Here is a 25876-nt window from a genome sequence, read left to right on the forward strand (position 1 = left end):
ATTCTTCACGGCGCGTGAATTGGTGACGAATGGGCTCGTATGCAAGCATTGGCGCCTCCTTTCGCTCGACTCCTGGCTCTGGGTGCGTCTCTCGTGCCAAACATCGACATCCTTGGAAAATGCCAGCTTGTAATCTTGTATTCTCAACGTTGCTGTTGTAGAAATGCTTGTGTAGGCGAGGCTTCTTCATTAGCAACATGAACGGCGAGGTGGATTGGGCTGCCCTATACGTGCAGCGGAAACGGCAGTTCGATCGGGTGGGCACCATCCGCCTTTCGCCACAGGACGTACTCCCGGACTTGCTCGAGATCAGCGACGATGGGCTCAGCGTCCGGTGCACGGGTCCCTCGGTGGGCGAACCCTTTGGCATATCCTTTCCGCCTCCTCTCCTTTCCCTTTACGCACTACTCACCCTCTGGTGCGCACACCACGTCACGAGGCCGATCATCGACCAGCGTGCGGCACGGCACGCACACACATTCGCTCATTCGAGCCTTAACTCTCACAATCGGTGCAAGCCACCATGCCTCTGCAAGCGCTCCCCTTTGGCGAAGACTGCGCGGTGTCCTACTTCGAAGTGCACATCGAAAACGCTGGTGATGTCGGGTACAGCTTGACCACCTCCACCTCCACCTCCTGCCCTCGCTTCAGAGTCTTTCTTCCATTCAAACGTTCACTCACCCTCGCGTTCGACAAATTGTGCTGCCTCGCCAGGCAAGTCATGATTGGCATCGCCCTCAACACTTTCCTCGTAGCATGGCGCCCGCAGGCTGGCGAAAAGGGTACACCCACCGCTTGGCTTCGTTGTGTGTGTCGTGCGTCGGTGTGTGGCGCGTGCCTCACATTTCCCCAGGTCGTACGGGTACCACGCTGACGACGGTCGGGTGTTCGCTCAGTCCGGCATTGGGCGCAAGTGGGGTCCCACCTTCACCACGGGCGATGTCATTGGTATGCCTACAGTGTGTGTCTCATATTTCTATATAGAAATTTATTACAATGCTTACTCAACACACCATACACTCTTCCCTGTGCACTTCACTTGACAGGGTGTGGTGTCAATTTCCTGTCGCGGTCACTGTTCTTCACAAAGAACGGCGAGCTGCTGGGCGTCGCCGTGCAGAAGCTCAAGCACTGCCGCAAGTTCTACCCCATCGTCACGCTCCACTCTGCCGGTGCGCGAGTGCGGCTCAACTTTGGTGATCGCCCATTCGTTTTCCCCGTGGGCGAGCACATCCGCCAGATCGATGAAGCTTTCAAAGGTTCTCCACTCCTCGCTATTCTCCTTCTCTGTGCACTTAGACACGACACGACACGACACGACACGACACGACACGACACGACACGACACGACACGACACGACACGACACGACACGCACGCACGCACACACACACACTACACGACCGCAACTACCTCACTCTCGCCTCAAATAGAGTCGGAGCGCCTGGAAGAACGCGAAAAGAATGAGCTAGAACGAAAGCGAAGACGTGGCAGCTTAGAGGCGTCAGGAAACGGCGCGAAGAAGAGCGACGAGGAGGACGAAGACCAGTCACACAAGGCCGACGAAGAGAGCGACGACGAGGATGAAGATGAGGACGAAGAAGATGAAGACGATGAAGGTGGTGAGGGAGCCATCGCGAGCAATTGGGAGGGAACCACAGACGACACATTCGCAGATATTCTTGAACGGATCACACACGAGGTAAATCCACATGAGACACACACGTCACGCACGACACACACACACACACAGCCATGCCCGATCATCGGCGCTATCCTCGCCTCATGATGACGTGTGATGAACACACAACATCTTTTCTTCATCAGGGTGCGGACACGGACGAAGAACTAATAGAGTACTGCCGAAGCCAACTCAGGTCACTCAAGTAACACTCCCCAAACTGGGCATTTTATCGGTGTGTCTCATGATGCCACACGACACACACGACGCACACGACACACTCTTCTCTTCACCGTGCAAGACCGTACTTTCGGATGGAGAACATAGACGTGGACACCATTCCGGTGGAGGAGCTGTTTGAGATGACGCGCGAGCTCGCGATCTACATCCGGGAGTCACACGCCGAGAGCAGCACATGGGACCTCGCCCCCAATGTACACTTCTTCCTCTTCCTCACCTCCTCCCTACCTTCTTTTTTTGTTCGAGGTCCCATGTGCGAACACGACACACACGACACACACGACACACACGGTAGGTGTTTCGGCCGGTTTTGACGGAGAACGACTACCGATTGGTGCTGGCCGACCTGCGGTTGCTGCGGAACATGGCAGCCTACTCGACGGCGTCGCCGGCGATCCAGGCCGTGCTCGCCTACTATTCGAGCGCCGCGCAGTCGACGCCCCACATCGGCGTGACGCGATGGCAGGCCTTCACCGACGCCGAGAAGCGGCGGTGCCTCATCCTCGCCCTCGAAGCCATTTGCCGGTACTCTTCCACGACACATGCACGGCAACACGCGCGCGCGCGCGCGCGCACACACACACACACACACACACACACACACACACACACACACACACACACACACACACACACACACACACACACACATACAACACACATACACACACGCATAGAGAGAGAGAGAGGAGTGCTGATATGGTTTGAGGGTACAGGGACTACGAGCTGTGCGTGTGCCGGCGAGACGTGGCCATCCTCAAGAGCACCAAGATTGCGGATACCAACGAACAGAAGCAGATCACGATCGAGCGAGTGCGAGAACGGATGACGCCGCTGGTGCACCCACCACCGGCTGTCCTGCAACAGAGCGACAAGGAGATCGCCATCTGGACCCTCAAGGAATTCGAACGGCAGCTCGAGGCCAGCCAGCTTGCGATCATAGGTACCGCTGTGCGTGCGTGTGTGTATGTGTGTGTGTGTGCGTGTGTGTGCGTGTGTTCACTGGGGCCGGCTGGTGTGCAGAACAAACGAGGAAGCTGGTGGGCGTCAAGTACTGGTGGGAGTCGCTGGGTGAGTCGCTGGGAATGGTGGCTCGCCGTGAGCGGACCGTGGCCAGTCCGCACCTGCGGACCAGCCCAGTCATGTGCCTCCTCGGCACGGGCTACCACCTGTGGTTCGCCGCTCGCCGACTCCTCTCGCCTCTCGCTGCTGAGGCTGCGCCTGCCCCTGCCCCGGACCCTACTTCCGCACCTGCGCACCCTGCGCACCCTGCGCACCCTGCCCCCGCCGCTGCCTCGCCGCAGCCGCCCCACGACGACCCGCCTGCCTGATGTCGTACCAACTACAACCCGTGCGTGCGGGTGTGACGAAGGTAATATGTTGAATGTTGTCTTTGTTGTCGCCTTGTGGTCAACAAAAGAAGCAAGACACTCTCTTGCAATACAAGGTGCTGTGTCCGCCGGCTTCGTGCTGTCCCCTTGTTATCGTGGGTGGAACACACGCGTGACGAGGGCGAATGTCTCACTTCGAGCGCCCAGAACTCAAGGGAGTGGGGTACACCATGTCCGCAACCTGCAGGTCGCTCACGCAGCAAGCGAGCGATTGAATACACGAGGTGAGCACGCAGGACAATGAAAAGATGAAGAAGGGGCGGGAGCACCTCGAGGGCTTGGAGGACGTACTCCAGCGAGGTTTGGGGCCTTGCCTTGTCGAGGCACAGCGCTTGGCAGATGGACGGGAACCCGCCCGGGTGATCCTGGTTGCTTCGGCCACCAGCAATATGTAGTTGAACCAGATTGCGTAAGGGCAGCCATCGAAAGAGGTGGCCATCGAAAGAGCCCGTGTAGCAGAAATGTACACACGCACGCAACACGACTCAACATGCACGCCTGTGAGGTGTGTAACAAGTAGAAGTGAGGGGGGGAGTTGGGCTGCATCGGAACCTTGCAGCCGCAGCAGACGTCTGCTGCAGTCAGACAGACGCCAACGAACTGGAGCTCCACGGGGAGCCGGTGGTGGTCGATGGGGCGCAGTGGAAGAGGTGGAAGCAGGGGCAGTGCTACCGCCGAAACTGAACGACATTATGTCGTGTAGAGAGACGATAGGAAGACGCCTGGAAGATGCGAGAGCACAGAGTAGCGAGTGTGTAGAAGAGTACTGGGAGACCGTAGGTGAGAAGAGAAGAGAAGAAGAGAGAGAGAGAGAGTTGGTAATAGTGGTAGACGAAGTGATGATGAGTGAATAAACAGTCTCTCGTCGTTGTATTTGTTTGTGATCACTCGGGAGCGCCTGATTGGCCGAGACCGCGTGTCGCTTCGGCCGTTTGCCAGCATTTCCTAATCTCGAGGGCAAGCTTTGCCTCTTCGCATACTACGCATTCCACGGCTTGGAATGTGCTGGCGAGAAGTAAGTGGCGCCAACGAACAGAGAAGCAGAGCACGATCGAGCGAGTGCACAAGAACGGTAGTGGTGTGACGAAGGTAACGCTTTTGTTGCCGCCTGTGTGGTCAAAAAAGAAGCAAGAAACACGAGAAATACAGGTGCTGTGTCGGTGGACATGTATGTCCCCTTGTCGTGGATGGGACACAATTGGCAGGCGATCGGGTTGAACGGCCCTCACACCGAGCTCCCAAAATCGAATGCTCCGGAGGGGGTGCTGGGGTGCAGCATGCCCGTAACCTGCCCTCACGCAACAAACGAGCGAGCGAGCGAAGGTGCTAACGATGAGCGCAGTCGGCCGGTAGGTAGAGAAGGTGAAGGAAGGGAAGGAAGGGGGCGTACGTGGAGGAGGAACTCAGCGAGGAGGTCCTTATCGAGGCGCATAAACTCATCGACCGTGGCGCCAAGGTTGGAGGACGCCTCCTTCAGGAAGGTCATGATTCCCTTCTTCAGTTCCACGAGCCCGTTCTGGTGCGCAGTCTGCGGCCGGCCACGACGGGCCACACACACACCACACACACACACACACACACACACACACACACGATCGATCGATCGATCGATCGGTGAATAAACGAAATGAGCACGCAGCACAATGAAAAGATGGAGAAGCGAAGTGGGGCGGGCATACCTCGAGGGTTTCGAGGATGGGCTCCAGCGAGGTTTCGGCCATTGCCTTGTGGAGGCACAGCGTTTGGCAGATGGACCTGAACGAGCCCTGGTAAGCGCGAGTGCAGGGAAACTTGGGCAAGGGGGGGGAGAATGTGTTGTAGTGTGGTGCGTGGGACGTACGAGAGGCTGGTCATCTTAAACTCTTCGGCCACCAGCGCTATTTGAACAAGCCTGGCCAAGGGCAGGTCGGCATCAAAACAGCCCGTGTAGCAGAACTGTCTCACCGCACACACACGCACACGCACACGCACACGCAACATACACACGACACGACACGCACCGATGAGATGTGTGATAAGTAGTAGAAGAGAGGGGGGGGGTTGGGCTGCATCGGAACCTTGATGATGCGGGAGACGTCGGTGAGCTGGAGCCCCTTGATGTCGTCGTCGAGCAAGTAGACGGGCTTGTTCTCCTGCATCATCGGGGGCTGGGTCGAATGGTCGTCAAACATCTTCTGGAGCTTGGGCGAGCCCAGCGCCAGGATGGCCCTGTGCGCGTAGATGTCCTGGCCCTGGTACTGTAGGATCACGTCCGGGAACAGGTCCCTTCTATCAAAGAGCCGTGCCACATTCACCCTCTCCTGAATAACGACACACGACACGACACGACATGTCACGACACGAAACACGCTGGTGAGACGACACGAGCAGACAGGAGGGGAGAGAGGGATTGGGGGCAGTACTGGCGTGGGGGTGAAGCTGGAGAAGTGTCCCGCGGCGGTAGCGGCGGGCGCGCCGAAGGTGGGAGCGGTGGTCGACGGGGCGCCGAAAGTAGCGAAGCAGCCGCCCGAGGTGGGCGTGGTGGCTGCTGGTTGGCCGAACCCACCCGAGGTGGCTGCGCCGAAACCGAAGCCCCCGCCCGAGGCGGCGGCGGTGGCCACTGGTTGGCCGAAGACGCCCGTGGTGGTGGTGGAGCCGAACAACCCGCCTCCACCCGAGGTGGTGGTGGCGGCCGCTGCTGGTTGGCCGAAGCCGCCCGAGGTGGCTGAGCCGAAACCCCCGAAGCCGCCGCCCGAGGTGGTGGTCACGGGTTGGCCGAACCCACCCGAGGTGGCTGCGCCGAAATCGAAGACCCCGCCCGAGGTGGTGGTGGCGGCGGTGGCCGCTGGTTGGCCGAAGCCGCTAAACAGACTAGAGCCCGTGGTGCCGGGTCCGAAGGCATTCGTCATCGGCTTCATGGCAGGGCCGCTGGTCGATGACGGCACCGCCGCCGTTGGTGGTGCGGTTGAGCTGCCAAACAACGAGGTGGAGGTGGACGCTGTGCTGCCGCTGGTGCTGCTGGTGGCGGCGCCGAACAGTGAACTGCCGAAGCTGGAGGTGCCCGGGGTGGTGGCGGCGGCCCCGAAGCTGGATGAAGACGAGGCCGGGGTGGTGGCGGGCGTGGTCGCCGGAGGAGCTGACGGCGGCGGCGCTGTGGCGGCCCCGCCGAAGCTGAAGGTGCCCGGGGCGGATGTGGGCCATCCAGCGTTGGGGGCGGCAGTGGCGGCGGGCGTTGTGGGCGCCGCGGCGGAAGGCGAAGATATAGTAGCACTAGAAGCAGAAGCAGAAGCAGCAGTGGAAGAGGTGGAAGAGGGGGCGGTGCTGCCGCCGCCGAAGCTGAAGGACATGTTGTGTGTAGAGAGACGACAAGAGGATACCTGTCTGGAAGGTGAGGTGAGCACGAGCTGGTGGTGTGGAAGAAATAGTACAAATAGAGAAGCCCACACCACACCAGACCAGACACCGACACCCTACCGCCTCTCCTCTACTCAGCAACGCCGACGTTGTCTGAAGTGAAAGTGGAGGCTTCACTGCCAAGTAGTGCTTTGTTGACCAGAGAGCCAAAGGACTTGCTTTGCAGATTCAAGCCTTTATTGGGGCCTAACGCTGCAGCTCGCTACAAAGCGGTGCGGTGGCGGAGGGGTGGGTTGTGTTGGTTGGAATAATAATAATAATAATAATAATAATAATAAAAAATAATAAATAATAAATAATAAAAAGTAGGGTTGTTGGGGCGGTGTACCAAAGGTTGTGTTGTGGTGGTGGGTGGGCGGGAAGACGAAGGGTTTTGTGTTGCTGCCTGCGTCTTCTCGAACCTTCCAGAAGCAAAATGTGTCGTTCACTGCACGTACCTCGCATTCTTGGCGCTAACTGGTACATTGAAAACAAAAAGAAATGAAATGAGAAAATATCAAATCCGAGGCCCCAATAGTGGCGGATTGGCATTAGATGGAGAACGTGGTCGCCACTGCTCCTCTTCCTGTACGTACTGAGCCTCTCCTCTTCGAATAATCATGGCACCGTCAACGGAATCGGATTTATACCCTCATCGTGTCCCTTAATATTAATTTTCGATTTAACAATCGAGCTGCAGCTTTGCAATTCTTGTTTGATTTTAATTTTTTTTAACTTGGCAATATTCTATTTTTTTCCATTTTAATGGATGGCACAAGCCGCAGGAGGTACGCCACGCACGTGTGCAGAGGCCTTGCGCCGACGCACTGTGCGCCCGCGAACTACACTCACGCCCCTTTGTTTCGTGTGTTGTGACGGTGGCGGTCACGCACCCAGCTCTACGGCTATCTGCAGAAGAAGGGCGAGAAAGGTCTGGTGCGCAGCTACAAGAAGCGATGGTTCGAACAGAACGGCTCCAAGATCTTCTACTTCCATGAGAGGGTACGGAAAGAAATACGCCAGTGTAGGCGCACTCCTGCCCTTCTGGGCTTTGATCTGACCTCGGGCGGATCTGTCGTTGCAGGGCGAGAAGAACGCGCTGGGGTTCATCGATTGTATTGAGATCAGCACTGTCAGGTTGGTCCAGTTCATGATCACTGAATGTTCACATTCACCGCACAACACGCATGACCGCATGACACGCATGACCGCACGACACGCGCCACCATCGCACCCTCACACACGCGGCCTAACCGTTACTCGCACATCTTCAGGCGGACTGATGAGAACGGCCTCGCCAGTCCTGGCGGCAGGTACGACACTTCACACATCAGCAACCGACGCAGCCCTGGGCTTGATCCATCATAGCGTCTTGATTGTCCCCCCTCCTCACACACATACACTCATGGCCATGAGCAGGCCGTCGGTGCGCCGCGATGCCTCCGTTCCGTTCGAAATCATCACGCCCAAGCGCATCTACGAGTTCATCGCCTCCACCGAAAAGGACTGCAATTATTGGGTACGCGCTCCCGCGGTACTCGGTCAGAGATATCAACAAGCCTGACCTGCTCTCTACCGGTTGCACCCGTTTGCTTGCTTGGTTGGTTGGTTGGTTGTACGCAGGTGAATGGCCTCAATCAGTATCTCCAGTACCAGGAGGCCATGCTCGACACCCAGGGCATGATGGCGGCCCACGACCAACAGGTCACGTCGCTGCAAGTACGCTGTCATGTCGTCCAGCTAATCCGAGTAGTCGCCTGCATGGTGCTCACCGGTGTGTGTGTGTGTGTGTGTGTGTGTGTGTGTGTGTCGTGTGTCGTCTGTGTGTCGTGTGTGTAAATGCAGGAAAAGTTGGAAGACATCAAGAAACGACACACGCTGCAGTCCATCCAATGGGCGGAGCGAGACAAGGAGCTGGAGAAGGAGCTGGCCGCCCTGCAGGAGCGGTTGAAGAAGCAAGAGGCCGATGCGCAAGCCAAGCAGTCCGAGCTGGACCAGAAGACGGCCGAGAGCCTCGAGCGCCTGCGCGAACTCAACAGGGCCAAGAAGGACCTCGAGTCCGAGAAGAAGCAGAGAGAGGAGAGCGAAAACGAAGCCAAAAAGAACGAAGAGGCGTCCAGGCTCGCGCTGAGCCGCGCCGAGGAGCGGCTGCTCGACAAGGTTGCCGAGCGCGAGCGCGAGATCGACGAGTTGCGGAGCCGGCTGGCCAAGAAGGACGCCGACATGCTCGACTACGTCAAGAGCCAGCAGACCACCAGCACCAGCACCGACGAGCGCGACCACCTGCGGGAGATGTTCGAGAGCGAGATCGAGGAGCGCAGGCGCGAGACCGAGCGCACCAAGGCCCAGTACGAGGAGAAGCTGGCCGAGCTGGCCCAGGCCAAGGACGACGAGGCCCGGCGGCAGGTCGACGAGCTCGAGCGCGCCCACTCCGCCGCGCTGCGCCGGGTCGCCGACGAAGCCGAGCGCAAGGCCGAGGCGAGCGAAGAGGCGTGGCAGCTCAGGGCCAAGGAATTCGAGGCACGCACGGATGAACTGCGCCGGCGGGTGGCCGACAAGAAGTCCAAGATCAAGCAGCGCAACGGGTGGCTGCGCGAGCTCGAAGCCCAGGCCAAGCAGGGCGCCAACGACGAGGCGGCCCAGCGCGCGCAGAAGCTCGACATCGAGGGCCGCGACGTAGAGCGCCAGCTGCGCGACCGGGAGCAGGAGCTGCAGGACCGCGAGCGCGAGCTGGGCGAGGTGCGGGCCAAGCTCGCCGTGGCCACGAAGCAGAAGAAGGCCCTCAAGACCGAGGTCCAGGGCAAGCTCAACGAAATGGAGAAGGTCCTGCTCAAGAAGTCGCAGGAGATGCACTCCATGCGCGACGCCCTGCAGGACCAGAAGAAGCGCAAGGAGGAGGAGGAGGCGGGCGCCGAGCTGGCGCGGCTGGGCGAGGAGGTGCGACAGAGCGCGGCGGCGCTCGAGGCCAAGGACGAGCGGGTGCGACAGCTCGAGCGGGTGAACGAGGAGCTCGAGGCCCGGGTGAAGACCCTGCAGGCCGGCCTGGACGAGCGCGAGCGGGAGGTGGAGGCCCTGAAGCGGGAGAAGGAAGAGCTGCAGGTGCCCAAGGGCGAGTCGAAGAGCGCCAAGAAGCTGCGCGAGGAGCTCGAGGCTGCGCTGTCGCGGGCCAAGGCCAAGGCCCAGTCCAAGGACGACATGCTGCGCGCGCTCAGCCAAAAGCTGGTCGAGATCGAGGCCGACCTCGAGCAGCGCCTGCGCGCCAAGGACGAGGCCATCGAGCAGCTCCACATTCGCCTCGCCGACTCCACCGAACAGAAGAACGCCCTCGCCGACCGATTCGAGGTATTCTATTGTCTGTGTCGTGCGCGTGCGGTGTGTGCCGTGTGTGTCGTGTGTGTCGTGTGTGCCGTGTTCGCCGTGGTGTGGTGTGGTGTTGACTTGCGCATGGTCTCGCAGGAATTGCTCAAGTCTTCGCAACATGGCTCGCGGGACGAGGCGGAGCGCAAGCGCAAGCAGGAGGACGAGGTGAACGAGCTGAAGCTGGCGCTGCGGCTCAAGGACGAAGAGATCCACATGCTGACGGACCTCGGCGGCGGCTCCGGAGGCCGGGGCAAGGGCAAGGTCCCGGGCCACCACAGCGACGGGGAGGTGGAGAACGCCATCCTGCACGAGAAAATGGAAGAGCTGCGCCAAGAGCTCTTCTACTCGCTCGCCGTCGGCATCAAACTCAACCTCTCCATGCAGGTTTGCTTTTCCTCAACCACACACACACCACGCACGACACGTGACGCCTAACATTGTCACTTTTCTTTTTCTTTTTCTTAAAGGGCATTCAATGCACCCAGAGTATCACGACCTTGTACGACGACGCCATGAGGGACATGATCCCGACCAGCGCGTGGAATAGCTGGATCTTCAACAGGTTGAGCAGAGTGTGACCCCAGCGCCACACCACTAACAGTGTACTATTGTAATTTTTGCCCTTTAAAATAAATATCACACACGGAGGAGGTCAAGAATTCTTTTTTGCAGTCTTGGCGGTAGTGCGCAGGCTGGCGAGCTCGCGCTGCAGGGCGTTGCGCTCTTCGAGGAGGACCTGCTCCTGCCGCACCATGAGCCGCTCCATGGCCGTGCGCAGGTCGGCCAGCGCGTGGGAGTGGATCTGCTGCAGCGCCGAGATCTGTTCCATCGACAGGTCTTCGTACTCGCTCTGTGTGTGCGTGACCAAAAGGCTCGCGAGTTAGTTCATCAACAAAACACGACACACGCGGCGACACGACACAACACACGACACGAACCACGACACGACACGACACGCGCGCAGGAAGAAAAGTTGAGGGATGGTACGCCGAGAAGGTGGGCGTGGGTGAGGGCGAGACTCTCGGCCTGTGGGTGTCGCTCGCGCATCTGTCGGTCCATGGCCCGTTCGCGCTCCACGGCCATGTCGCGCTCGCGCGCCAGCAGCTGCTTCTCGACCTCGAGCAGGGCCTTCTCCTTGCGCATGATCTCCAGCGACGCCGCGAGCTCCTGCTTCTCCCGCTTCTCGCGCTCGTACATGCGCCTCAGCTGGGCGAGCTCCTTCGACGCCGCGGCCGCCGGACCCGGCGACTCGCCGTGTTTTCGGCCCTCTTCTGCGCACTCGGGGCCTTCGCCGCCGCAGCAGTCGCGGGGCTCGAGCCCGGCTTTGGCGGGAGCGGGCCGGCGCGGCTGGCCGACGGAGCCGGCATGCCCGGCGGCGGAGGTCGCTTCCCGGCCGCTGCCACAGCGTCGGCATAGCGGAAAGGCGCTTTGCGGTTGACGTTGACGTTGACGTTGGGTACTGCCGTCGTTGCCGATCGCTGTTGGTCGCTCTGCTCTCGATTTTGCTGTTGTTGCTGGTCTGCTACGGCGGACGATCGCGCGGTGTCGGGCGACATGGTCACGCTTGGGCCTTTCTGTTCTGGGGCCTGCCCCGTTGTTTGCCTGCGACGCGTCACCTCTGGTTTTTCCGCCGGCGTTGGCTGCGGGGCTGCGTCCTTCGATCTCTGCTGCTGCTGTTGCTGCTCGGCCTCTGCCGTCGGCGTGGCGCCTCCGACTCTCTTGTTCTGCCGCTCGTTCTCCCCTTGGATCACCTCCCTGGCCTTTGTTACGTCGACGCTGGGGCTGGGAATGCATCCTTGTGGGGTGGCTTCTTCTCTTCACTGCTTGGTCCGGCCTCGTGCGCCACTGTGCCACTCTCCGTTTCGCTGGGTTGTTCCTTCTTCTGCGGCTTGGTGGCCTCCTTCTTTTGCTTCTGTCTGAGTCGTCGTTTGGCCCCTTTTCGCTCTGTTGCGTGTGCCCACGCACGACACGCACAGCTGTTACTCCGATGCACGTTCAACTCAATGTCGAAGCGCAGCGCTCACCCTTGACGAGGCCCTTCTCCGTGTTGGCAGCGGCCGCCTCCAGCTCTTCCCATTTGCGCTGCAGGGCTGCTACGCATTCTCTGGCCACGATGCCCGCATCTTGCGCAGCCTGCAATGGCGTCTGATGACAGTGCGATAGTGAGAGAGAAAAAAAAATGAAGAACATGCTGAGCGGTGTTGTGTGGTGCGCTGCGTGTGTACGGTGCGGAGGCGTGTGCACGCACCTTGTTCATGCGGTTCCTTTGGTTAATTTCTGCGCCCCTCGAGAGAAGTGCGCTGACGCACCGTGCATGGCCCGCCTTTGCAGCAAAGTGAAGTGCTGACAACAGATTGTGAGTCAAGCAGCAGCAGCAGCAGCGTGTGTGCGTGCGCGCGTGCGCGCGTGCGTGCGTGCGTGTGTGTGTGTGGATCTGGCCCAGCGATCGTGTAGGTGTACCGGTATTGCCGTTGATGTCCTGCGCATTCACGTGGCTTGCGTCGTTCAGGCCCTTAAGGATCAGATGGCACACGTCGCCCTGGTCCGCACCCGCGCAGCAGGCACACATCAGCGCCGTCATCCCTGTTCAAGAAAAAGCAAGCGCGTCAGTGCATTTGAGATGGTACCCCCATTATATACCTTGACGGCGAAGAGGGCACAGAGCAGCGCACCTGCCCGATTGGCGCTGGTCGCAGAGACTCCGTAGGCCAGCAGGCACGCGACCACATCCGCAAAGCCGCCCATAGCTCCGAACATCAGCGCTGCACGCATGTGCAGAGAGTGAGCATTCACATCCCATAAGATAGAGGCGGGTACGCTAGCATGGAGTCAGTCGAGCTTGGTGGTAGAACGTGGGCCACGTACGAGTGTCTCCGTTGGCGTTGGGTACATCGGCGAGCGGCAAAGACTTCTTTGCGTCAGCAGGAGCAGACCGGCCAGACGTGGAGGCCGCCGCGGCAAGCGCGGACCGGAGTGGGGGAAGCAGATCGGCCCGTCCGTTTCTGGCGGCAACGTGGATGAGGGTGTTGCCGCTCTTGCCCAGTCGCAGATCGGTCAGCAATTGGAGTGCCTTCCTTGCATGCTCGTCCAAATCGGGCAACTCATTCGCGCATTCCGGCGATTTGAAGAGGAGCACTCGCAGCTTCAAGACGTCGTCCGACTGTGGGCCACTGCGCGGGGACGAGAAGAGTTCAAGTATGGCGGCAGCTCTCCTTTCTTCCTCTTTCTCCTCCTGTGCTGCCGGTGGATCCATTTCTTGTGATTAAATACTTGATTTTCCCGCCTTTCTCGATCGGAGCCGAATCGCAACAGAGGAGTTGAAGAGATGGATGGTACGCTCGCTTTGGCGCAGCTTAGTGATTCATCTAACCTGAACTCTGGCGTGGTCAGATGAATGCCAATTCAGGGAGGTCACAGTTAAATTCGGAGGGGGCGACGAAGTAAGGGTGCGTGAGCTGCATGTTGGTGCAAAAGCCAAAAGCTCGCCCTCGTCTCTCAAGGACCCAACGTCACTGCTCTACCATTTCTCTGGATGCGCTCTGTGCGAGGCTGCAGTCGTCTTGGCCAGGTGATGCTTCCTCGGCTCACTCGCCTTCAAGATGATTGGGCTCATCAAGTCATGACTTCTCGGTGCAGGTGGGTCTATGGTAACTCGTCCCTCTTCCAGGACAAGACGGTGATGGAGCTGGGAGCCGGCTGCGGTCTGGTTGGCCTCGTCTGTGCTCACTTCGCCTCGCGCTTGTACCTCACTGATCGACTGCCCCTGGTGCGTGCACCACAGCACTTCATAGCTACGGCACATCACAAGTTGTGCTCCCCCTCATCCACCACATTGCCTTTTCAATGTAAGGTCCTGGACAATCTGCGGCACAATGTGAGCATCAACGCTGCACTTGCCCGTAAGGGTCCGCTCTTGTGCAAGGACATCACAGCAACCGCCCAAGTGCACCACTTGGAGTGGGGTGAAGCCGACGCCGCAAGCAGAGTGGTACGTCGCTCTGCCTGATTGATGACAGCGGCACACATTCACCCGGCTGACCTTCCACGTTGTTCGCCAGTTTGATCCCGTCGATGTGGCTGTGGGATCGGAGGTAATCTACCTGTCCGCGCACGTCGACCTGCTCATGAAAGTGCTCGATGCCTACCTGCTGCCCGAGGGCGTGTTCTACCAGATCTGTGCCCAGGAGAGAGAGGTACGCCACTCCCTCGTTTCGAGCAGTGCATAAAGGCAATGTGTTGGCTCACCCACGACGTTCTTCTTCTTCTTGCTCTTTAGGGCTTGGACCGGGTGAAGGCGAAGGTGGAGGAAAGAGGCGACTACAGGTGCGATGTAGCGCCTGTCAACATTGGCGAACTGTTCCCGCAGCGAAGCAGTACAGTTGAGGGAGGCGATGGCGACGATAGCCAGTCGTGCTGTCTACTGTTTGATCAAGTGATCGACCTCCGGCACTTCAACCCGCTCGAAGACTTCAGCTTCGTCGTCACCATCACCAAGCTCCGTTCAAAATAAAAATAAAACAATAAAACAAAAAACAAAAAGATTAGAAGAAAATATTCAGCACCTGAAGAACGCATTGAAGCAATTCAACGTTTGCCAGAGGCAACACGAGATGGCAAGGACCAAAGTCTCAGCAAAGTTCGTGGCAATACTTGGTTGCATCTGCCAGCACGTTCTAACCCAAGATTTGGTGCGAAATTCAGGAAATCGACTGCCGGTAAGAGCGCCAGCAAAGGGGCGGGACCGAAGGCCGTGCCCATCAAAACGCTTGGCACGAAGCGAAGGTACACGTGCTCTTGCTGCGCTGCTGCAAGTGTCAAAAATCTGAGAGATCCTCACCCGAGCGCAGACGTCCTCAAGAAGAAGATGAGGAAAAAGGAGAAGAGGAGGAGAACGAAGTGATGAGCGAAGACGAGCAGCGTGAGGAGGAACCAAAGAAGCTGGCAGCACCCGCCAGGCGCTGTGTGCAGAGTACGTTTCTCACTCCCCCATGTCGCGAGCCGCTCATCCCACCCTAAGGCATGCCTTGCTTTCTGCGCTACTTCCAGTCCTTCAAGAAGACCCCGATGAAGCCGCCGAGGGTAGCTTGGACGATGAAATCGTGGAGATATGGGAGAACAAGATGCAGCCCCACATGACCCAATCCCAGGTACGACGACCTGGGAACTACAGTTGAACTTACGCCTTCTTTGCAGCCTTACCCAAGCTGGCACCGTGCAGGTGAGCGGCCTATCTGCGCCGTCGGCCGACAATCAAGGCCTCGTCCGTTTGGCCAACAAGATCCAGTCGGTGCGTGTCTCGCTGAACAAGAGCGAACCACTCGAGATTGACCCTTGGATGAATGTCTCTCTGCACCACCTGCGTTCATTCAGGTGTCCGAACGCGAGCTGCTGGGGTATATCAACAAACGAACTGCGATGGAGGGCGACTTGGTCCAGTTGCTGAGGGCCATCTTTCAGGGCCTCCCCTCGTACACCGACAAAGGAAAGCAGATTCGAGGGGCTGTTCTCCACCGCGTCATGTGGCTCATCATCAAGGGCCGGCTTACGAACAAGAAGGCCGAGGAAGCCGTCAATGCTCTACTACCCGAGGTACCTGGCCTCACACACCCTCTTGTTGATGGCATCACCTTTGCGCTAATCACACGTGGCTCTTGTTATATAGATGGATGCGGTTGCAGACGAAGATTTCATTGATCTAGCCGAAGTGATTCTTTGGGGAGTCGAAAAGGGTATGCAGCTTCCTGTGTCATTAGTCAGAGTGTTGGCTGACGCTGTTGTGGATGCTTGCCTTGCGCCTTGCCAGCTCGATCGGCCGAGGGGCGGTTTCTGGACTTCTTGCCGAAGACTCTCGCAGCGATTGAGCGCTTGTCCGCAGTGGGAGTCGATGAGCACACCAACAAGACTGGTCCGCAATACAAGAGTCACCTCATTGCTAGGTGCGAACACGTGCGCCGTTGGAATCGACGGCCTTCAGGAACTAACGTTGGTGGTATACTGGGTTAGATTGTGCGACCTTGACTGGTCTGAAGAGCTGGTCAGACAGATAACCGCCACACTGAGAGAGATCACACTTTCGCACGACGAAATGCAGCGAGTCATTCACAAGATCATCAGGTAACTGCCAATTTGTGTTGCAAGAAAACTGTTAACGGCTAACCAAACCACCCCACGCGCAACACAGCTTCTTCAAGGGGATCGACCTCAACGAGCTGCCCTCTTTGATCTATCAGCTTATCCTGCTGGCTACCAAAGGCGCTACTGACGTCAAGGCGAGTCTGTTGCGCGGTATCGCCAACCATCTGGAAAGCGAAGGCAGGAAGTATGACGAAGAGTGCGTGTGCCGCCCCCAAGTTGCTGACTTAGCCGTTTGGCTATCGCTCAACCACTCTTGATGGCTACACTCTGTAGGAGCCCGGACAAACGCACAGCAGCATCGGGCGATGAGCAGTTGCTTCGGCACATCGAGGGCACCGTCCTCCTGCACCTTCAGTTTGCGATCAAGCAAGACCAGGTACCAGGCGGCCACTTTCTTTTTAGCCTGCTGGTACTAATTGAGGGTTCGGGGTGCTCCTGCAGGAACTGGGTCGCGCATTCTTGAAAGTGTTCAAGAGCGAGAATTTTCCTTTGACCTCGTTCACCGTGGCTCTGCTCTTGTCGGTTGCCCGCATTCAACGATTCGCCGATCAGGCCCTCGACACCATCAAGACGGCCATTCAGGTACTGGTCCCCATCGGTCTCCCTTGGCCCAGCACAACAGTTACGGACTGACAGTCTTTATCTCGGATATAAGACCTACTACAAGGAACAGCAAAAGAAATCCAAGTCGCACTGGATGGAGAAGATGCGACAGCACATGCCACCCACCAGTACGTGTACCCTCCATGATGGACGCATTTTATACAATTGTGATATCAACGGCCACATGTGTGGACTGTTGCAGTCAACTTGGACGCTGCGATTCTGGCGACCATCAAGCATTCGGCGTATGGCTGGGACCACATCACCCCGTCGCTCGTGCAGCTGGGGGTCATGCTGATGGATTCGGTGTCGGCCTCGTCGCCAGCTTCTTCTGTCGCCTCTGCCTCCGCTGCGTCCACCGCTTCGGCGGCCGGCACCACGTCAACCCCCACCGCGTCGTCATCCATCATTTCCGTTTCGACGCCCAACAAGTACGTGTGCCTTCTTTGTGTCCTGCCTTTGCGCTGGTTCACCGACGTCGTTCCTTTTCCGACGACAACAGGATGCTTCTTCGGCTCGGCGTACGAATCCTTCTGGAGATCTTCAAGGTCCACGAGAGCGTAAGGAATGAGATTCTCGAACAGATTCTGTCTCGTGTGGTACGACGCGCACACTGGTTAACTTGATTCACGCATGTTTCCGAAATGAACGACTCTTGACAACACTTGCAACAGATGATCAGCGGCGAGAACAGCAATGTGTTGCAGTACATCATATTGCTGTCTTCCATCTCTCGCGAATGTCAAGATCTGCTGCTCGGCAGCGGTGGAGAGTACCTCCCGCGCATCAAGGAGGTCTTCGACTATTTGTCCTACGTGCCGCCCACCGTCACCCGAGCCCTGCTCGCCGCCGTCGAGGTACCCTCATTCATAGCCAACTGCAGTACTTCGCTGCCCATACTCATGTCGGTCTGTTCACCCCTCTGCAGCCCATCATGGCAATCAATCCGTCCTTCCAAGACCACATCATCCTCGTTTTGCGCAAGGCCATGTTCTCGCGGTTCTCTCTCACTCGAAGGCCATCGCCCTGTCACTCGATGCTAACTCTTTCTCTTTCAGGGAGCTGGAGTCTCGGCTCACGGCTGTGACCGGCTTCGAGCACCTGCTGAAGAGCTGTGCACGCAAGAAAAACAAACACGAAGCCCAGAAAGGTACCATCTAGCTAGAGTGTAGGCCTTGCATTGAAGGCTCGGCCAGGTACTGAGCAAACTCGTCTCTTTGAACCAGCCGAACTGTTCTCTCTGGAGATGATCGGTTTCCTACGCCGGTGCCTGAGCCAGCAGTGGGAAATCCGAGCTCGCCTCTACGACGCGTTGACGGAAGTATTCAAGTCAAGGTACCGAGGCGAGCTGCATCACCCGACATCGTAGAAGGGTTGTTCTTACTCAGCTGCGATGCTGCGCCCACAGCCACTCGCTCGCGGTAAAGGAGGCCATACTGGAACTGCTCTTGCAGCACTTCATGCACTTCCTCGAGACCGATCCCTCGGTATCGGCGCCCATCAAGCTGGACAAGTGCGTCGAGGTCTCGCAAACCTCAGCTGCCACCGTGAAACGGGTACCACAATCACTTCTTTTGTTGCGCTCTTGTTGGCTTTGGTCTTACTTGAGCGCTTGAACACTCTTCACCTGCAGCTGGAGCCCCTGGGCAACCTGATCAACGCCATCCAGCGGTGTGTCATGGACTACAAATTGGCGATGGTGAAACGCCAGTCCAGCCCTGGTACCGCGTTTTGCCTGCTGCGTGCAATTCGCATGAGCTGTTGATGCACCTCTGTCTCACCCTCCGGTCAGATCATACGCCGAGCGACCCACTCCCGGTCTTCGAGGAACTGCAAGCGTCACTGGACTCCCTGGTCGAGAAACTGCTCAAGACCGAGGTACGTGATGTGCACCTTTGGTAATACGCGTCGTCAAGTGAATTGTGGTTCACGTCGAGTTTGTGGCGCCGTGGTTCACAGTTGGAAGACTTCAGCCTCGACAAGTCGGCCGACTACTCCGACACGTCCTGCGAGGGCAGATTCCACCAGGAAGCGGCTTTGGTCCTTCTCTCGACGTTCGAGGTGAAGAAGAGCCTTCCAACCTTGCTTTTTCCTCAATTAACTTTGTTTGATAACAAACTCACTCTGTCCTGCCGCATGCGAGCTAGGTGCTTATCGACTACTCCGTGATGCGAGAAATGCCTGAACCGCCTTCAGCCGACTCGCTAAAAGTGGCCATCGACCTGTTCACCGTACGTGCTGTTCCAAGACTTCAAACTCCTCGGCTCAACCGCTCCACGTCTGGTGTTGGTTGATGGTTGGTTTCTTTGTGGTGTGCTGCAGCACTACGAGACGCTCCAGATGGTGGTCAAGGACGCCACTGCGAAGAAGGCCAAGGGCGGTGCAAAGGGCGGAGCGAAGGACAAGGCCAAAGACACCATCGTCGCCAGCGGCAGCAGCGGCAGCCAGAAGGGCAAAGGCAAGGGGAAGGAGAAGGACCTCGACGAAGTCGGCGATGAGGCAGAAGCGAAGCCCAAGAAGGCCGCCCGGGGACGTGGCCGCCCAGGCGCAGGAGCCCCCAAGCGGCACAAGCTCGTCGAGGTACGTACATTCCGTCCTCCTCCCTAACCACGTCATCAATGGTAGGCCCTTTGTCTGAGTGGCCTCTCACGCTCGCAATGCAGGGCGCCTTCCTTGAGCTGAACTGTGTGCTGGGCTTGATCAAGCTTCTGGTCGAAGAAGTGGAGGACTCGTCCCAAAGCGGTACTGCAGCCTCCATGGGCAAAATCGATCAATGGAGGCCAGATTGGGGACTTGACGTCTCACCGAGGCTCTTTGCTCCAGGCGACGCCAACGCCGTGCAACGGCTCATTCGCGCCAACCAAGCGTTCCAGTCCTACTTCTTCACTGCCGCCCACAACATGCTCAACTCGGTACCGAGAGTCCTCTTTACAGCCTTCGTCTTCCCTTCGTCTTGTTTTTCATGATCACTCACCCTCGCCCGTTGCAGTGGAATGAGGAGGTGCAAGAGGGCGTGGGCTTGGAGTTGGGAGATGGACGCAGTAGTTTGCTTCGGTCGCGGGCCAAGTTCTGCTCTGAGGTACGCCGAGAACGCACCTTCTTCTCGCCTGGCGAGGCAGCAACGAACCAACCATTTTTATCTGATTATTTTATTTATTTTCCACGTCACACACCACAGGCGAGTTCGTACATACTTCAGGAGTTCGTGTCTGCGCACCTCTCCGCCGACAGCAAGGTGACCTACGCCTTCATTCACTTTTGCTGTTCGACCTACCTCCAACACAACCTCACGGCTCTTCTTTTCTCGACCACAGAACAAGAAGATCGCGCAAGTCCAGCTGGAGTGTCTCGAACAGAGCCTACGCTTCCTCGTGACCCAGGTGCGCCGTCGTCCACTACGAGTCGTTGGCGTTCGACGCTACCTAGACTGACGCCATGGGCCTGTGCAGTGGGGACCCAGGAAGGTGGCCTTGCTCTTGAAGGAGTCGCTTCTGCCCCACCTGGCCAACTATCAGGACGTGGAGGCCGAGGTGCCGGAGGCGGAGGAGGACCAACCTCCGCTCGAGGCCGAGGCCATCATTCACAACACCCTCGTTCGCTTCGAGGCCATCATGCTGCAGCTCGCCAAGTCGAAGCGGTACAAGGAGGCCGAGGTGTTCAAGGACATCATCGAACTGCTCTTCGAGTTCCTGCGATCGCCCGGGTCGGTCAAGGTACACGTGTTCTCCACTCGTCATCGCAATCGATTGCGGCACCGCACACGACGCAACACAACACGACCCATGACACACACACACTCCCTCAACACATCATCCCTCGTCCGCGCACAGGAGCTTGTGCCGGTGCATGCCAAGCTGATGAACATCGCCTGCGGCGAAACCGCAATCGAAAACGCGGCCGCCGCCAAGTGGATGGTCTCCCTCTTCCTCAAGATCGCACGGTCCCTGCCCAAGATGAACATCGTATCTATACTCACCCACCCACCCACCCACCCCGCTTCGTCACCAATCATCAAACTAACACCCACCTTTCCCAAATGTTCGTCTCGTTCAGTTGAATGCGTTGGCGGTCGACGTGCATGTGCTGGGCCATGTCACAGAAGAGGATCCGTCTAATCAGGTGCGATCTTGGTGGCCCAATATGGCCGATTCGACTTGCGGAGCATAGATCAGGTCTGAACTCACCATTTGTGGCCACAAAACAAACTCCAGGCTCGCCGCTACCCGCTCATCAACAAGGCCACGGTTTCGCAGATCCTGCCGCTCATCACCAGCACCATCGACAGCTCGCTGGACGAGGTCGAGCAAGTGCTGGTCATCTCCAAGAGCATGTATCTCGAAGGTACGTACAGACTGCGGAGAAGCGCCACCTTGTCCGGTAACCACATGCGCTGATATCTCATTGGCCTCGCACCACGCGCACCATCGCACACGACACATGGGCAGACAAGGAGCAGGATCAGCAGTACGACGAGAGCGAGGATGAGGGCGAAGACAAGACCGCAGGGCTGACCGCGCGAGCCAGGCTGCTGATGAGCGAGTGCTGCAAACAACTTCACGTGCGTACCGCGCCCTGCTCCCAATACGGGCCACTGCTTCATTCATAACCCGCGCGGTGCGTTTCTTTTGTTTATTTGTACGTACGCACCACCAACAGTTGCTGCTGAAGGTGCTCTCGTCCATCGTGACGTCGGCCATTCCGCTCCTGTGCGCTGAGGGACTGGTCAAGGCGCTCGTCCACCTCTACAAGATCCTGTCGCAGCTCTCCAAGACGGTACGTCAACAGACCACCGCACACCAGGCCTCGGCCGAGGCCTGGTTGGTTGGTTGGTTGGTTGGTTGAACATTATGTGTGTGGTCATGCGCGCAGGCCATGCAATTGCAGCTGCGTCCGTCAGAGACGTTCCAGGAGCTGGTCAAGCACAGCGGCAGGGACTTCACGCCCACCATCTACGAACTCCTCGCCTACATCGAGAAGCCCCAGGACATGGAAGGTACGCGTGCCGTGTTGGGACGTACCTGCCTTGTCGGCGAAGAAGAGTTCACCATTCGTTCTCACCACTCGTTCGTCGTCTCCACACAGATGAGCATGTCGACAAGGCGGAGAGGCTGACCAAGGCCAAGCTCAAGCGACTCGCCACCCTCCTGCCCAACCTCATCTTCCTGATCGAGCAATTTGAAGTACACCCTCTTTTTTTTTGTAAGCTGCACAGCCAACGTTGCCTCGCGCTAACTCGACGATGATTGTTGCTTCCCTCTGCAGAGCGTGTTGATTCGCTACGGCAAGAAGTTCAAGGTCAACCTCGTGGAGGGGTTCCGTCGCAGGTGCGCGCCTGGCTACCTCCACCACACGCTCACCCTCTCGCACCACCAGAGAAGAAAAGGTGGTTGGTTGCAATTCTGACGGACGCTTCCCGCGCACCACTGTCACAGCACTACGCGGGACTTCCGCATTGCGAGCAGCAACCTGAAGAAGCAGGACGACATGCCCCCACCCCCGCCAAAGGTAGGCTTTCACCTCCTCTCGTGCTAGAAGCTAGAATCCAAAAAGGCGACTGACACTTGGTCCGTGTGTGATGCGTCATGGCATGGCTGCAGAAGAAGACGAAGACGACGCAACCAAACGCCGCGGCGGCGACAAGCGCGCCGACAACCAAGGCTCCGGCTCGCGCTGCAGGGCTCAAGCGAAAGGGTCCCGCAAGTGATGACGCCCAGGCAGCGACCGCCAAGTCCACCGCCACCTCCTCCAAAAAGAAGAAGAGTGACTAGGCAGCTCTTGAGGAGCGAGTGCGTGTGCGGTAATAAACAAAAATGAAACTTCCACCACTCCATCTTCAGAAGTCAGAGGTGGTGGCGGTCTGCATTCCTCGCTTGGCGTAGTAGTTCCAGCGTGTGGACTTGGGCGTCATGAAGGTGGCCCGCCGCACCAGCGCCGCCGTACGTTGGATCTGCTTCTTACCCTTCTTGCCCTTGCCATCATCGTTCACGTCCGCCTCCCTGCCCCGCGCAACCACCACCGCCACCATCAGCATCAGCATCATCATCTTCACCATCATCATAACCACAGAATGCTGGCAGAGGAGCGGCGGTACCAAGCGACGGCGTGTGCGTCGTGGTCCTCGAGCATGTTGTCGGTGGTGGCCCAGCTGAAGCGGATGAGGGTGGGGTAGCCGAAGAGCTTGTCCAGGCTGCCCTCGAGCCACTGCTTGGTGAAGGGGTCCGCCGGGTAGCCCGATCCGAACTCGCGCGAGAACTCCACCCCCTTCTCCTTGAACTTCCACGTTCGCAGGCACTGATCCCTGATCACCTACGCACCGCACACACTGTCAACACGACTCGGCACACCACACACACACACACACACACAACCGCACCACACGAAACGGGTACGGACCTTGGCTACGATACTGGCTGCGCTGACGATCGGAAAGAGGGAGTCGGCCTTCTTCGACACGGTGATGGCCAGCCGCGGGAACTTGCGGGACAGGTTCTCCTGGTACCGGCCCGGGTCGCCGACGGTGTCGACGTACACCTCCTTCAGCGGCACGCCCTTGGTCAGGGCTCGCGCGATCAGCTCCGCCGCCGTGTCATGCGAAATCTGGTTCAGGTTGTACTTGGACCTGTGTCGTGTGTGTCGTGTGGCGCTTACGATGAGAAGAAGAAGGGAGAAAAAAGGAGAGGAGCGTACGCGCGCAGCATTTTGTTGGAGAGGTCCTCGGCCGAGAGGATGCAGGCCTCGAAGCCGACGTCGGGGGCGCCCACGATCCTCTCGAACATGGACTCGCGCTGATGCTCCGAGAGCTGCTTGGAGTCTGCCATCACCGCCACCCCCGCGTTGTGGACCCCAACTCACTTCAGGACCCGCACGCACCCCGCAGCTCCGAGCAAAAGCGGCAGCGTACCCTGAAAGCCGTCACGGGTGCGTATGTTCTCCTTCTCGGACAGCGGGCAGTAGGCGCAGGCATAGACCATGGGTCCTGGGGCGAGTAGCAAATGAGCCACAAATCTTGGCGCCTTGTTATTAAGGGGAGTTACCAAGTACGGGTCCTCGTCCTGCTTCGTCTATGCCCAATGCATACTGCACATCCTTGTCGAGCTCACATACGCTCATCTTGTTTCTTTATTACAAGAAGGCCAAAACACGCGAGACCATCGCGAGTTAAAAAAGACAAGCAAAGAGAAGAGGAGGAAACAGTCCGCGGTGATAAAAGAGATATTCCGCTGCCGGGAATCGAACCCGGGGCGCATGGGTGAGAACCATAAATGTTACCGACTACACCACAGCGGATGCTTCAATAAAAATTGGTTTTGCAACGTGTTTTCAGAAAAAATAAGCTTGAGCGGCCATACGAAAAAAGCCTGGGCGAGCATGCCGTACTGTTTGTTGGCACAACATGGACGCGGCCACGGCACAGCAGGCATTGGCGGTGCACAAGGTGACGCTGCCGCACGTTGCGGGCATGCCCGTACATTTGCACTTTGTGGCCTCCAAAACCACAACCGCGCCTGCGGCAAGTCTTGCAGCGCTTGCAGCGGAGGGGCGCCCCCTCGCGGTGGCGTTCCTCCTGCACGGTCGCTTGGGCGAAAGCGAGGCGCTTGACTCCACCGCAGCCGCACTGGTGCAACGATGTGCTGGTGTCGACGATACAAGGCAGCACCGGAACTTGGTCGTGGTCACCCTCGACCACCGCAACCACGGCCACCGCCGCGTCCGTGACCTCGCCAAGTTCGTTTTCGCCCCGCACCGCTGCCCGCACACACCCGCACCACCGCACGCACCATCATCGCACACGCACACGCACTCATTGGTCCGTGTTCTGTGTAGCGAGTCGTGGCGAGCAGGAAACGAGACACACGCGCAGGACATGTTCTCGATCCAGTACGGCACGGCACAGGACGTGTCGCTTCTGATCTCGCTCCTGCCGGCCTACCTGCCCGCCGCGCTGCGGATCGAGCTGTGGGCCAGCCTGGGCGGCCACTCGACGTGGCTCGCCCTGCTGCACGACCCGCGTATCACCGTGGGCGTGCCGATCATCGGCTGCTGCGACTATCTCCGCCTCATGCGCAACCGAGTGCAGGGCATGCTCGCGAGGAAGAACACCGGCGACCATGATGACGCGGCGGAGGCCCGTGAAGAGGAGGAGGAAAGGTATCTGCCCGAAGGTCTGAAGCGAGCCCTGAGGCAGTTGGATGCGGGTGGCATGGGCGAGCCGGCGGTGCAGCGGCTCAAGGGACGAAAGGTGCTGGTGCTGTGCGGGGCTGACGATCGGTTGGTGCCCTACCACTGCTCGCAACCCTTCATTGAGCGCCTGCAACATGCGATGGCAGCGACGACCGATCTGGGCGGGTTGTGTGAAGTGGTTGTGGAGGAGGGCAAGGGTCACGAGCTGACCGACACCATGGTGATCAAGACTGGTGATTGGTTGGTGCGTTGGGCCTGCACTCGAGAAGGGCAAGACGCGCGACTGTGACCATTGGAAAGCAAATACTCCAAGCTTGATCACCTCTGGTATTTATTTATTCTGAAAACAAGTTGCAAAACCAATTTTATTGAAGCATCCGCTGTGGTGTAGTCGGTAACATTTATGGTTCTCACCCATGCGCCCCGGGTTCGATTCCCGGCAGCGGAATATCTTTTTCGTCCCCGATTTGCCGCCGTTGTTGCCGCACCGTTCGCTATTGGTGCACGGTTTAAACCAACCGCGGACGACGACGAATAAATATGAACTAACTTTCTGGCCAACACAACACGCAACATGGACAAACAGGGGACACAAGAGGAGCAGCTACGACTGGAGAAGAAGATGAGGCGCATGACCTTCATCGTGAAGGACACACCCGAATACGATGAGGAGACAGACGGCACCGATTCCTCTACGAGCGATGAAGAAGATGAGGGAAGTGGGAGCGTTATCGTGCGGGACGACGTCGACTCCGACGAGGAGGAAGGTGCAACAGCCCAGCGTAGGAAGAGGGAGATGGAGGCAGGTGCCGATTTGCGGGCAAGCAGTACGCCCGAGCTTGACGTGGAGCTCCGACGAAGGCCCGCAAGACAGGGAGGTGTTGAGCACGAAAGCGAAGACGAAGCGAAAAAGA

The 25876-nt window shown here is 58.2% G+C and overlaps 9 protein-coding genes and 1 pseudogene across 9 annotated transcripts; 6 read left to right on the plus strand and 4 right to left on the minus strand.

Moving 5' to 3' along the window:
• Positions 1 to 197: 197 nt before the first annotated feature.
• Positions 198 to 3251, plus strand: ACA1_282460 (SPRY domain containing protein; the record flags this gene model as incomplete). Its single annotated transcript, XM_004344774.1, has 11 exons — positions 198 to 342; positions 555 to 606; positions 762 to 782; positions 854 to 948; positions 1047 to 1259; positions 1433 to 1701; positions 1827 to 1855; positions 1982 to 2114; positions 2216 to 2445; positions 2637 to 2863; positions 2944 to 3251. The coding sequence occupies 11 exons, from the start codon at positions 198 to 200 to the stop codon at positions 3249 to 3251; spliced, it is 1722 nt and encodes a 573-aa protein (XP_004344824.1).
• Positions 3252 to 4536: 1285 nt separating this feature from the next.
• ACA1_282470 (BTB/POZ domain containing protein) lies at positions 4537 to 6637 on the minus strand (the record flags this gene model as incomplete). Its single annotated transcript, XM_004344775.1, has 6 exons — positions 4537 to 4599; positions 4702 to 4839; positions 4991 to 5066; positions 5152 to 5246; positions 5369 to 5611; positions 5714 to 6637. 6 exons carry the CDS (start codon positions 6635 to 6637, stop codon positions 4537 to 4539), a joined length of 1539 nt encoding a protein of 512 aa, XP_004344825.1.
• A 601-nt stretch (positions 6638 to 7238) lies between these two features.
• ACA1_282480 (uncharacterized protein) lies at positions 7239 to 10621 on the plus strand (the record flags this gene model as incomplete). The annotated part of the gene is made up of 9 exons (XM_004344776.1): positions 7239 to 7271; positions 7581 to 7685; positions 7768 to 7820; positions 7958 to 7996; positions 8103 to 8202; positions 8307 to 8402; positions 8529 to 10025; positions 10140 to 10427; positions 10511 to 10621. The coding sequence occupies 9 exons, from the start codon at positions 7239 to 7241 to the stop codon at positions 10619 to 10621; spliced, it is 2322 nt and encodes a 773-aa protein (XP_004344826.1).
• Positions 10622 to 10695: 74 nt separating this feature from the next.
• ACA1_282490 lies at positions 10696 to 11599 on the minus strand (annotated as a pseudogene).
• Positions 11600 to 11808: 209 nt separating this feature from the next.
• Positions 11809 to 13296, minus strand: ACA1_282500 (ankyrin repeat-containing protein; the record flags this gene model as incomplete). The annotated part of the gene is made up of 6 exons (XM_004344777.1): positions 11809 to 11987; positions 12068 to 12176; positions 12292 to 12320; positions 12504 to 12626; positions 12716 to 12805; positions 12909 to 13296. 6 exons carry the CDS (start codon positions 13294 to 13296, stop codon positions 11809 to 11811), a joined length of 918 nt encoding a protein of 305 aa, XP_004344827.1.
• A 72-nt stretch (positions 13297 to 13368) lies between these two features.
• On the plus strand, positions 13369 to 14553 carry ACA1_282510 (uncharacterized protein; the record flags this gene model as incomplete). The annotated part of the gene is made up of 6 exons (XM_004344778.1): positions 13369 to 13375; positions 13434 to 13611; positions 13680 to 13809; positions 13894 to 14031; positions 14102 to 14236; positions 14320 to 14553. 6 exons carry the CDS (start codon positions 13369 to 13371, stop codon positions 14551 to 14553), a joined length of 822 nt encoding a protein of 273 aa, XP_004344828.1.
• A 100-nt stretch (positions 14554 to 14653) lies between these two features.
• Positions 14654 to 16046, plus strand: ACA1_282520 (uncharacterized protein; the record flags this gene model as incomplete). The annotated part of the gene is made up of 8 exons (XM_004344779.1): positions 14654 to 14679; positions 14745 to 14825; positions 14891 to 15012; positions 15090 to 15190; positions 15262 to 15330; positions 15414 to 15632; positions 15706 to 15772; positions 15847 to 16046. The coding sequence occupies 8 exons, from the start codon at positions 14654 to 14656 to the stop codon at positions 16044 to 16046; spliced, it is 885 nt and encodes a 294-aa protein (XP_004344829.1).
• An 82-nt stretch (positions 16047 to 16128) lies between these two features.
• ACA1_282530 (Fanconi anemia, complementation group I, putative) lies at positions 16129 to 22549 on the plus strand (the record flags this gene model as incomplete). The annotated part of the gene is made up of 33 exons (XM_004344780.1): positions 16129 to 16157; positions 16225 to 16374; positions 16452 to 16554; positions 16620 to 16760; positions 16801 to 16909; positions 16984 to 17212; positions 17284 to 17380; positions 17456 to 17638; positions 17710 to 17780; positions 17840 to 17931; positions 18008 to 18116; positions 18190 to 18337; positions 18415 to 18502; positions 18574 to 18659; positions 18741 to 18842; positions 18929 to 19012; positions 19104 to 19361; positions 19445 to 19523; positions 19605 to 19693; positions 19771 to 19860; positions 19960 to 20016; positions 20096 to 20161; positions 20231 to 20494; positions 20612 to 20743; positions 20835 to 20900; positions 20993 to 21122; positions 21227 to 21339; positions 21438 to 21554; positions 21651 to 21774; positions 21864 to 21961; positions 22044 to 22105; positions 22214 to 22286; positions 22379 to 22549. 33 exons carry the CDS (start codon positions 16129 to 16131, stop codon positions 22547 to 22549), a joined length of 3810 nt encoding a protein of 1269 aa, XP_004344830.1.
• A 65-nt stretch (positions 22550 to 22614) lies between these two features.
• ACA1_282540 (ribonuclease HII, putative) lies at positions 22615 to 23891 on the minus strand (the record flags this gene model as incomplete). The annotated part of the gene is made up of 6 exons (XM_004344781.1): positions 22615 to 22777; positions 22873 to 23087; positions 23175 to 23400; positions 23469 to 23592; positions 23683 to 23757; positions 23816 to 23891. The coding sequence occupies 6 exons, from the start codon at positions 23889 to 23891 to the stop codon at positions 22615 to 22617; spliced, it is 879 nt and encodes a 292-aa protein (XP_004344831.1).
• Positions 23892 to 24174: 283 nt separating this feature from the next.
• Positions 24175 to 25251, plus strand: ACA1_282550 (Hypothetical protein; the record flags this gene model as incomplete). The annotated part of the gene is made up of 2 exons (XM_004344782.1): positions 24175 to 24506; positions 24606 to 25251. 2 exons carry the CDS (start codon positions 24175 to 24177, stop codon positions 25249 to 25251), a joined length of 978 nt encoding a protein of 325 aa, XP_004344832.1.
• Between the last annotated feature and the right edge of the window lie 625 nt (positions 25252 to 25876).

The sequence above is a fragment of the Acanthamoeba castellanii genome, assembly GCF_000313135.1.
Source record: "Acanthamoeba castellanii str. Neff unplaced genomic scaffold scf7180000084776, whole genome shotgun sequence".
NCBI lineage: Eukaryota > Discosea > Longamoebia > Acanthamoebidae > Acanthamoeba > Acanthamoeba castellanii.